General features: G+C 58.9%; 1 protein-coding gene across 2 annotated transcripts; it reads left to right on the forward strand.

Annotated features, from left to right (window-relative positions):
• Nucleotides 1–241: 241 nt before the first annotated feature.
• On the forward strand, nucleotides 242–8,319 carry HNRNPUL2 (heterogeneous nuclear ribonucleoprotein U like 2). Of its 2 annotated transcripts, XM_031942925.1 has the most exons (14): nucleotides 242–586; nucleotides 2,955–3,087; nucleotides 3,301–3,377; nucleotides 3,540–3,679; nucleotides 3,858–3,948; nucleotides 4,055–4,167; nucleotides 4,449–4,712; nucleotides 4,859–4,981; nucleotides 5,128–5,256; nucleotides 5,445–5,613; nucleotides 6,697–6,897; nucleotides 7,331–7,404; nucleotides 7,625–7,732; nucleotides 7,816–8,319. In XM_031942925.1, the coding sequence occupies exons 1-14, from the start codon at nucleotides 418–420 to the stop codon at nucleotides 7,885–7,887; spliced, it is 1,863 nt and encodes a 620-aa protein (XP_031798785.1). In that variant the 5' UTR covers nucleotides 242–417; the 3' UTR covers nucleotides 7,888–8,319. The 2 variants fall into 2 exon arrangements, with proteins under 2 accessions (XP_031798785.1, XP_031798786.1); XM_031942926.1 differs by lacking the exons at nucleotides 7,331–7,404; nucleotides 7,816–8,319 and having other exon boundaries at nucleotides 7,625–7,727.
• Nucleotides 8,320–10,662: the final 2,343 nt, after the last annotated feature.

Consider the following 10,662-nt stretch of genomic DNA (forward strand, 5'->3'; position numbering starts at 1 on the left):
CAGCGGCTGCAGGAGGCGCTGGACGCCGAGATGCTGGAGGACGAGGCGGGCGGGGCGGCGGCGGCGGCGCGGCCCGCACGGCCGGGGGCGGCGGCAGAGGCGGCGGCCGAGGCGGCGGCCGTGCGGAGCCCGGGCGGCGACGAGGCGAACGAGGACGCGGACGCGGACGCGGACGAGGACGAGGACGCGGACGAGGACGCGGCGGCGGCGGCCGCGGAGGGGGAGGAGGGGGCCGAGCGGCGGGAGGAGGGGGAGCGGGGGGCGGGGGCGGCCGAGGAGGACGCGGCGGCGGCGCTGCTGCTGCTGGAGGACGAGGACGAGGCCGAGGATCCGCCCCCCGCCGCCGCCGCGTCCCAGCCCCAGCCCTCGGGCCGGGCCTCGGCGCAGCCCCGGCCGCCCGCAGCCGCCTCGCCGGCCATGGCAGCGCCCGACCCGCAGCCCCCCGAGTCCCCGGCACCGCCGCAGCCCTCGCCGGGCCCCGACCAGGGCGACGCGGACGCCGAGCCCGAGCCCGACGCGGCCTTGGCCCCGGACGGCCAGCGCGACCCAGCGCCCGCCCCCAAGGCCGGCGGCGACGCGGAGCGGGGTGAGCATGCGGGCCTCGGGGGCCCCGGCTGTCGCCGGGCTGGGGGGGCTTGCAAGGTCGGCCCCGGAGGTGGGTCCGGTTACCTTGCTGTGAAAGGGGGGCGCGGACTGGGGGGCTTGCAAGGTCGCACCCGTTTCCTTGACTGTAAAAGGGGGGGCTGTGCGAAGCAAGGTCGTGCCTTTTCGAACCTCAGTTTCCCTTGTTGTAAAAGGGGGCGCTGCAGTGGCTTTGCAAGGTTGACCCCGAACGTGCATCTGGTTACCTTGTTGCACGAGGGGGCTCTGGGCTGGGGGGACTCACAAGGTCGAGCCTCCCTCTTCCTTGTTCCGGAATGTGGGGAGGGTGCTGGGCGGGGGGGGGGGGGGGGGGGGGGGGGGGGGGGGTGATTCGTTTTCATGTCGGCAAACTCGGGGTGGTCATCGAACCCCCCCCCCTCCTTTTTATGATGCCCTCCTCGAACCGTTGGTGGAAAGGTGGTTTTTGGCCTATTTGGGGGCCATCTCTCTGCCAGCCTTGATTTCCCCCGGGGAAGGAGGGACTGGATTTTCTGGGAGGTGAAGGTGCCGGCTTAGTAATTTGTCTCTGGTCTCTGATCTCCATTTCCCTTCCCTCCCTGCTGCATCCTGCAGTTTGACGGGCAAGCCCGGCCCCCAGGATCTCTGTAAGTCAGTCAGGGGGCTGGACCAGGGCAGTCCTCCTCCCATGAGGTCTCTGAGCTTCCAGGAGCCCGAGAGACAGTCTCTAAGTTCTGATCTCCCCAGGACGGCCCGGCAGGGCCCAGCTTGGCCTCTGTGGGCCCTCCTGCCCCCTGGGCTGGATGCTGCTGTCCTGGAACTGCCCGGACTACCTGTGGAGCGCCCAGCCTTCCGGAGCTCCCGGGAGGGGAGGCTTGCTGGGGGAAATGGGGTTTCCCCGACTGGCTTCTCCCTCCGGTCCCTGCGGAGCCTGGCATCTGGGCAGTCGGGAAACCCATGGCAACTGGGGCAGCAGCAGCTCCTCCGCCTCGCGCCTCCAGTGGGGCTATCGGGTTTAATAGTTAAGAGACGGACACGAATGATTGCTCTGGGGCAGCATAGTTACTGTTACTGACTTTGAGCTTTAGCTCCCTTCCTGTTCAAATGCCAACCTTTGTACTGAGATAGCAGACGAGCCGTTTGTGGTGGGTTCACCTCAGTGAGTTTTTCTTTTAAATAACTGGGGTTTCTGAAAGCTCCTTGAAACGCAGCCGATTGAGGTGCCCCGAGGTGGCGGACTCGAGGAGCAGGCAGCTTTTCCCAGGGAGATAATGACCTTTTAGCGTTGGAAGTGATTGGCTGGCTCTGTAAACATGTCAGAGTCCAGGCAGGATCTGGGGAGCTAACTCCAAGTGGGCCTGTGGAAGGTGGACTTGTGGGGTCGATAATGCCTCTGAGCCAGCGCCAGCTCTTTGATAAGGCCGAACTCTAGATGATTATCATGATGTGGAGCCTTTCTAAATAAAAACAGGGTCCAGCGGATGGACTAATTAAGCACCTACTGTTTGTAGTATTCCGTCCTCGGCACTAGGGATAATACAAATAAAGAAAAAACACCGTAGCACGGTTGATTAACGTTCAGTGGCCAGAATATAAATTATTTAGCTTCTGTCAGTCATAGGAAGGCTCGGATACCTGCACTCGAATTGATAGAGTGTAAATGGGGTTCTAGCCAACTAAGGTATCATCGTGGATGTACCTTGTTAAAAAATCTAGTTTTATCATTTAAAAAAATAATAATTGGGTGTTAAAGTTGAAAAAGCATCTTCCTGTCCCAGATATTGTGTGCACCAAATCTGCAGAATTATTTATGGGTTTCTTGTGACTTATGCTTTGCCCTCACAACATTGACTGAAAAACCATGTTAAAAATACAGCCTTGTCTCGTGCACCTGGATCCACCTGCTATTTGTAGGGAAGCTGTGGCCACACATTTTAAAATTGGGGGAAGGGATTTTCTATTTAATTGAGGCTGGATTGTCAGTAAGCTGTTAGAACTAACCTGTCCAGCTAGAATCCCAAGTAGAGTTCAACCCATTCAGTTGTCTGAGACCTTGACCTTCGCTGTGCTGCTCTGGGCAGTTTGCACTGTCCCAAGTTTAAAACATGCATTTCTGTCTGAGTTAATTTGGGCAGATGGGTGAAAAAAAAAAACAAGCCCAAGAATTGTCAATTTTCTTTTTTATTTTATCATCAGTCTCTAGCAGATAAAGTCATTATGTTCTAGACAGTTGTGACAAGGTTTCCTTTCGTTGTGGAGGCACCGTGGCTACTTCCAGGGGATGTGGGGGTTAGATTTAGGAGACTTGTTTTTTTTTTTCAGTGAAAATTGTTCATTTCCCATCCTTTCTGTAGGAGAGGAGCGTAGTGAGAAGTCAAAACCCACGAGTTCAGATGGAGAGCGTCGTGGGGTAAAGAGACAGCGGGACGAGAAGGAAGAGCACGGCAGGGCTTACTATGAGTTTCGAGAAGAGGCTTATCACAGTCGGTAAGAGGGAGCTCCCCTTTGAGTCCCTGGCATTCCTGCTTTGGCCACGAGACCCAGAGGGGCTGCTGCCGAACGAGTTGGATCTGAGGGGCTTCACTGGCGCCTTCTCCAGAGGTTTCACGTGCTCCCCTTGAAGTAGACTCGAGCTCAGGCAAACACCCATCAGAGACGGGGATGTGCTGGGTCACAGGGTGCTGTTTTTCTCTCGTATAGTTCAAAGTCTCCCCCGCCCCCTGAAGAAGAGGTCAGAGATGAGGAAGAGGACCCGACCCTTGTGAACCTAGACACGTGTACGTAGGAGGCGGCCCGGGAACCTCCCGTCTCCTCCCTAGCTTCAGGAGTGCATTTGTCATCCGGGCCCCGAAGGGCTCAGGAGGCTCGGCCTTAGAGGGGTGGCGGGATCGGGGGCGGCCTGGGCTGCTGGAGTGACGCCGTCTCCTCCTTCCCCACAGATACCTCGGACCTCCATTTCCAAGTCAGCAAAGACCGGTATGGGGGCCAGCCGCTTTTCTCTGAGAAATTTCCCACCCTCTGGTCGGGAGCCAGGAGCACCTATGGAGTCACGAAGGGCAAAGTCTGTTTTGAAGCCAAGGTGGGGCGGCAGCTCGTGAGGATCGTTCCTCCTCCTCCCTCCTCCCTGTGTGCCCGCCGGCTCCCCTCTGTGCCAGAGCTGGTGGGCAGCAGCTGGCAGGGTGGCCCCCCCCCCCCAAGGGGCTGGCCCTGGGGGCTGGGGTTCCAGGTGGCTGAGGCTTCCCTTTCTGCCAACACAGGTGACCCAGAACCTGCCCCTGAAGGAAGGTTGTACCGAGGCGTCTCTTCTTCGAGTCGGGTGGTCTGTTGACTTCTCCCGGCCACAACTTGGTAAAATCCCTTTTCCCTTCCCCTCGTAACTGGAGCAAGTCTCCCGTGTGGGACATTGGAGGGGGAGGGCATCTTCTGGGGAGGTAACTCTGCTCCTCTGTTCTAGGTGAAGATGAATTTTCTTATGGCTTCGATGGCCGGGGGCTAAAGGCAGAAAATGGGCAGTTTGAGGAATATGGCCAGGCCTTTGGGGAAAATGATGTCATTGGCTGCTTTGCTGTAAGTCTTTGTGAGAGCAGTCCATTGATTGAAGGCTGTAGGCCGCAAGGGCATGGCGCCGGGGGAAGGCGCCGGGCAGTGCGCTCCCTCTCCGCGAGGTGCCCGTCCTCTCGACTGCCAGGGGGCTTGCTCTCTGCCAGCTCCTGCGCTGCTGATGAGGGGCTTTGTGCCACGAGTTGACAAAGGGAGAGCGCAGCTGCAGAAGCATTTTTCCTCCTTGTCCTGGGATGCTGAGCAGGCAGCTCAAGCCGTGCTCTGTTGCTTGTCCTTGTCCATCACAGAATTTCGGGAGCGAGGAAGTGGAGCTGTCTTTCTCTAAAAATGGAGATGACTTGGGTGTGGCTTTCCGGGTCAGCAAGGAGTCCCTGAGCGAGCGGGCTCTCCTGCCCCACGTCCTCTGCAAAAACTGTGTGGTGGAGCTCAACTTTGGCCAGAAGGAGGAACCCTTCTTCCCCCCTCCTGAGGAGTTTGTGTTCATCCACGCTGTGCCCGTGGAGGAGCGGGTTCGGACGGTGCTGCCGCCCAAGACCACGCAGGAGTGCGAGGTGGGAGCAGCGGGAGCCCGGGGGTGGCACTGAGAGCTCAGCGGGGGCGGGGCAGGAGGAGGGATGGGGCCCACCCGCACTCAGGGAACACTTCCCCTTCTGGGCTCTGTCTTCCCCGCTACAAACCCGGTGCTGTAACCTTGCAGGTGTTACTGATGGTGGGACTACCTGGATCTGGAAAGACCCAGTGGGCATTGAAGTATGCACAAGATAATCCTGAGAAAAGATACAATGTCCTGGGAGCTGAGACTGTGCTCAATCAGATGCGGGTAAGCGGGGAGTACCCTCGGTGGGCTTGGGCAGCGGTGCCCCACAGCCTCGAGAAGCCCAGACTGTTCCTGTTCCTGGGAGCCTGGGAGCAGATCTGAAGGGCCGTGGTGGAGAGGAAGACCTGTTGTGTTTGTTTCCTTGTCAGATGAAGGGGCCTGAGGAGCCAGAGATGGACCCCAAGAGCCGGGACCTTTTAGTGCAGCAAGCCTCCCAGTGCCTTAGCAAGCTGGTCCAGGTGGCCTCAAGGACAAAGAGAAACATCATCCTGGATCAGGTATTCCTCCGCGAGCCCTTGTCGGCCTTCCCGGGCCCGGCCTGCTGGGCCAGGGATCCAGGTCCCTCATCCAGTGTCCCTGAGCTGCCTGGCCAAGGAGGGTTCCTGAGCTTCAGGCCGGTCTGCTTCTGGGCAGCCGCTGCCGGAAAGCTCGAGTAAGCAGGCGTCCCTTGTGCTCGTGTCCCCAGTGTAATGTGTACAACTCCGGCCAGCGGCGGAAGCTGCTCCTCTTTAAGACCTTCTCCCGGAAAGTTGTGGTGATCGTCCCCAATGAGGAGGACTGGAAAAAGAGGCTGGAGCTGAGGAAGGAGGCGGAGGGAGACGACGTGCCGGACACTGTAATGCTGGAGATGAAAGGTGCGCGCTGGGGTTCCGACCTCCCTGGTGGGCTCCCACCTCCTTAGCGGCCAGAGGAGCTCCAGAAACCCAGATTGGAGCTGAAGGGAGGAGAGCCAGGCCACAGGCAGGCCCCGCCCTGGGATGAGCTTTGTGAGGATGAGCTTAGTAGGTGGCAGTAATTGGAATGAGGGGGAGCTCCGGCCTGGAGGGCGAGTCCCGTCCTTGTAGCTGCCCATTAGTGCTTCTGCTGTTTGGCTGAAAGAGCCCCTGCCCTTAGTGGGAGCCTCCAGACAGGCCGACAGGATAGTCTCAGGAAACTGCAGGTGAGTGTTTTTGCCACTCGGGTCCAGAGAGCCCCAGGCTTAGGCGTCTTTCTGAGCCCCTGGAACTCGGTTGTGGTTATGAAGAAAAGGGTCAGCAGGACGTGGAACCATGGGGAGGTTGTTACGTTAAGCTGAGATGGGCAAATAACGTTCAGGTGGTCGCGCTGGGGCTTCCCTCTAATGGCACGCTCCCTAAAGGACCTTGGTCTTTGTTCCCGGAGCAAGGCCATGGCCGAGGCTTCGGTCAGTTTATCTTCTTAGTGGGATTTCTGGTCTCTGTCAAGATGTTGAGGAAGAGGCATGAAAAGGAGTTGGCCTAAAAACGGTGGCTGCGCTCCCCCCGAGGAGGGGGCCAGAAAGGACCCAGCTCCCTGCCTGCCCTGGGGCCAACTCGCTAGTGCCAAGGGCTCTTGGAAGGGTTGGCTTTCCAGCCGAGTCGTTGCTGCTTCTGGCTGCGGGGCAGTTTCGGTCACTTTATTCCTAAAAGCACGGAAGTCCCAGCTTCGTTGCAGTGGGAGCTAGAGGGGGAGCCCCAGATGGGCAGGAGGGGGCTGGGGCCGAGGTTTGAGGCATGCTCGCCTTGCCGAGAGCCTTCCTCCTGCCTAACTCAAACTGAGGGCCAGCCGTGGATGACGTTTATCTGTGTTGAGTTGGGGGAGTTTGGTAGGTGCCAGGCTGGTGGGGGGAGCCCACTCTGTTCTGGGATTTTCAAGGGGAAGAAAAAAGGCCCGGATCATATTCTCTAAGCCTCCCCACCCCCTTTTGTAAACACTCGTAGCCAACTTCTCTCTGCCTGAAAAATGTGACTATATGGAGGAGGTGACCTTTGGGGAACTGGAGAAGGAGGAGGCCCAGCCGCTGGTCACCAGATACAAAGAGGAGGCGAGGAAGCTGCTGCCCCCTTCCGAGAAGCGGACAAACCGCCGCAACAACCGCAACAAGCGCAACCGGCAGAGCCGCAGTCGCGGCCAAGGATACGGTGAGCAGGGGCCGCTGCCGGCAGCCGGATGGCTGGGCCACGGGGCAAGAAGGAGGGAGGGGCGCGGGCCCCATCTGGGGAGTGCTCCTCTGCTGCTCCTTGCGTGTGGAGGCTCCATGGAGATGAGAGGGACTCTGCTGGTCTCTCCTGCCCCGGGGGAGCAGGAAGGGTCCCTCTGCTCTTGGAGAAAACTGAGGTTGGGGAAGAACGGTTTGAGCGTTCAGAGGCCGGACTGGAATGGACGCCCTGCCCGGCTGCCTCTGACTCATTTCTCTCTAAGTGGAGGAGTTGATCCCTTGACCCCCCCCAGGCCATGGCTCTGCCCTCCCGCGGCTGGTACAAGTTAGGGAGGAGCTTCCCAGGGCCAGGGGGGCTGACCCTAGCCAAGAGCCCCGGGCGCCTGTCTGAGAGCTGTTGTCCGTTTCTCTTCCAGTCGGCGGGCAGCGCCGGGGCTACGACAACCGGGCCTATGGGCAGCAGTACTGGGGGCAGTCTGGAAGCAGAGGGGTGAGTGTAGCTCTCCTCCAGCTGCTCCCTCCTGGCAGGACCGTGGGCTAAGCTCCTCGAGGGCGAGCCCCGCGCATCCGTATCCGCCTGCTGGCTGCGTGTGCCGACGGGATCTCTGCTGCTTCGGGGGGGCTAGCCGGGAAACGGCCGTCTCTGCTGCGGCCGAGGTGCCGGGCAGCCCCGGGCGCGCCTTACCCTTCCGTCCTCTCCTTTCCCTCAGGGTTACCGTAACTTCTACGATCGATACCGAGGAGATTACGATCGATTCTACGGCCGGGACTACGACTACAACCGATACAGGGATTACTACCGGCAGTACAACCGGGAGGTGAGTGGGAGAGGGGAGCCTAGATCCAGGAGGGAAGAGGCTCGGCGGCCGGCCCTGGCTGACTGGGCTTTCCCCTCTTCCAGTGGCAGAGCTACTACTACCAGGACCGAGACCGATACTACAGGAACTACTATGGCTACCAAGGGTATCGGTGAAGTCCCAGCCCCAGGCGCCACCGGCCACAAGGAACGCAGCCTCGGGCCCCCCCGAGACACAACCAATGAGAAATGGGCTGGGGGGGGGAAGGAAGGGGGAGAAGGCAAACCAAGAAAAACTGTACATTTTTTTAAAAAAAAGTTTGTTGAAAAGAATATTGTCTTATTCTATAAAACATTTCAAACTTAGTTAGACATTTGTAATCAAAAACTTTTGCGCATAATACAGCCCTAGGGATGCCTGTCGTGCCCTTGTAAGGAATGGGACTGGACAGGTGATGCGTTCCCCTGGCTCCTGACATCCTGAGGCAGCTGGGCTGGCAGTGAGGCAGGGGAGAGGTCCCGAGGGCTGGCACTGGGGACAGAGGGAGAGGTTGGGACGGGGGCAGTGAAAATAAACGATTGGATCTTATCAATCATTCGCACCACTAACCGCTTGTATTTTCTTTACCGACCTTTCCCTCTGGGGATGTCTGGGCCGGTGGGCCCGAGGCCAGCACGTCCTCCGCATCTCTTGTCTTTGTGCCATTGCCACGGCACAGAAAGTGTCCATTAGGTGACTCAGAGGCTGCCCGTGCTCGGTGGGCAAGGCCTGCTTGGGTCCGGAGCAGAGGTGTTTGGTTCTTGATGTCTGTCCCGGAATTTTCCTGAAAGCTTTGGGAAAGAAAGGTGGGGATGCTGAGCTGGCGTGTAAGACCCAGATGGCCCGTGCCCATCTCTGTCTTCCAAGGTTATGCCAGGGTGCCCTTAGAAGTCACTCCTGGGCAGCGTCCACCTTCTGGAGTAGTTGGAGGCAGGGACTTTTCTCAGGGTTTCACAAGCAAATGCAGCGGGATTCTCCAGTCTGTTGGAGCCTGAGGTGTCCAGAGGAATCTTGTGTGAGCGGCCAGCTCCCAGAGTCAAGGAGGGCCATTCGGTGCTCTGTGGAAAAGGCCATTCTCTCCCATCGAGAGGCACAGTGGACCCAGGAAATGGCCTCGGGGAGGAAGGCTCAGGGCAGGAAGTGGGCTGCAGGCTGAGATAACTAGAGCGTGCATGTGGGAGATTTCAGTGGGCAGCAATTTATTGTTGATTTTCCTGTTTTCAGTTGGCTCTTTATAAAAAGGGATAAAGCTGTTGGAGATTATGGAGAGGTAGCCTGAGGCTCCCTTCCTGTTCCGCTGCCTAGGCTGGTGTGGGGGCCATGGGTCCCCTCCACTCCCCTCCACTCCCCCGGCGCTGCCCGGCCTGAATTGTCATAGGGGAAAGGCTTTGTCTTCCCATCTCCTCCTGTTGCACTCAGACTGCTGGCATGAAGCCGAGTCCTGACTCGGTTCTTTCCATTTGCCCTTGACAGACCCTGTGCCCCCAAACTGGCATCAGTCAGGAGCTGAAGGGGCCCCTGGTCCCTAGATGCTATGTAAGGGTTGGTGACAGTGCCTGGAGGCCAATACTACAGCCTGGGCAAGCTGGCTTTGGGCTGCTCTAACCCCAAGTTCTGATCCCCACCTTGCTTCTCCTTCGTCTGTGTCCTTTGTGAAGCACTGTGGGAAGTAATGGGATCTGGGGGCTGGTGGGCGGCCCCACCACCGCTGAGGGGATTCAAGGGGAAAGCCAGAAAAAAGGCTCTTTGTGAAAAAGCGGGGATTTCTGGAGAGGGAAATAACCACTGCCCCCACGTCAGTTCAGACCCCAAGATCCTTTGGCAAGATGTCTGATGTAGAAAAGTCATTTTAAGGGAAACAAACCCCCACAGACAATGGTAACAAGGCATCTTTGGCCTTGTTCATCCTCGAACGTTTGTGTTTTGTTCTGAATGTCTGAGTTGCTGTAGATGGAAAAGCGTGTGAGAAAAATAACAAAGCCTGCGAATTCTTTTACAAAACCTGTAAAGTGTTATTGGGCATGGCCAGTAAACGAAGGGAAAGTGCCATTTGTGTCCTTGTTTACAGCTGTTAGCTTTCCCTCCATTCTTTACGAGGGTTTGGCAAACTAGGCAACAGCAGCTTCCGGTTTTAGAATAAATCATTGGAATGAATTCACCACCTCTTGGCCAGGGGAGGGGCGAGCCCCCCTCCTCCCTGCACCCCTTGGGGCTCTGCCGCCTGGGGGGCTGGCTTTTTAAATCAGCTCTCCGCCAGGCCCTTGTGACTACTGCCAGGGGGACTGTGCCCCCGGTCACTCCAGAGATGGGCAGCTTCGTTTGGGGGCTCGGAGCCCCCGGCACTCCAGGCAGAGACCTTGGGAGCCCTGGGTTTGGAGAGGTCAGCCTGGTGCTTGCCTCGGGCGGGCGGGGAAAGGGAGGAAGAAAGAGAGGGAGGGGCGGGGGGAGGACTTGGCGCCCAGACTGAGACCCCCACCCACAGCATTCCCTTCTTCGGGGCTCCATCTCCGTCTCCAAGGAAACCCAAGGACCCCCGGCGGCAGAGTGCCAGCGCAGACTGCGTAATGCGCACGCGCAGCCTCGCCGCAGTTTTCCGCAGAAGGGGCGGGGCCACTCCCTGTGGACGGCCCCGCCCATGGCCGACTTGCCGCAGTCCGCGGGGGTGGGGGCGGAGGGCCGCCATTTTGAGCACAGACGCGGCTGGATTCTGTCGGGGACGGGGGAAACTAGCTTGGGCGCTGCCATTTTCAGAATGGAGTCGTCCGGGAACGCGCTCTGCACGCTCGGGCGGGGCCATGTCGCGGCGGTCCGTGGCGGCGGCCATTTTGGGAGAAGGCGCTCTAAGGGGGCGGCCATGTTGCGCCCGCCCCTTCCCGTCAGCCCCGCCCCCTCCCTGCCCCGCCTCCCTCAGA

Source organism: Sarcophilus harrisii, chromosome 6 (assembly GCF_902635505.1).
Source record: "Sarcophilus harrisii chromosome 6, mSarHar1.11, whole genome shotgun sequence".
In the NCBI taxonomy this organism is placed as follows: domain Eukaryota; kingdom Metazoa; phylum Chordata; class Mammalia; order Dasyuromorphia; family Dasyuridae; genus Sarcophilus; species Sarcophilus harrisii.

Coding starts and splice junctions, on each gene's coding strand:
- HNRNPUL2 (XM_031942925.1), top strand. CDS start 418: ATGGCAGCGCCCGACCCGCAGCCCCCCGAGTCCCCGGCACCGCCGCAG. Junction 3,378..3,539: donor CCTTGTGAACCTAGACACGT/GTACGTAGGAGG, acceptor CCTTCCCCACAG/ATACCTCGGACCTCCATTTC. Junction 4,982..5,127: donor CTGTGCTCAATCAGATGCGG/GTAAGCGGGGAG, acceptor TTTCCTTGTCAG/ATGAAGGGGCCTGAGGAGCC.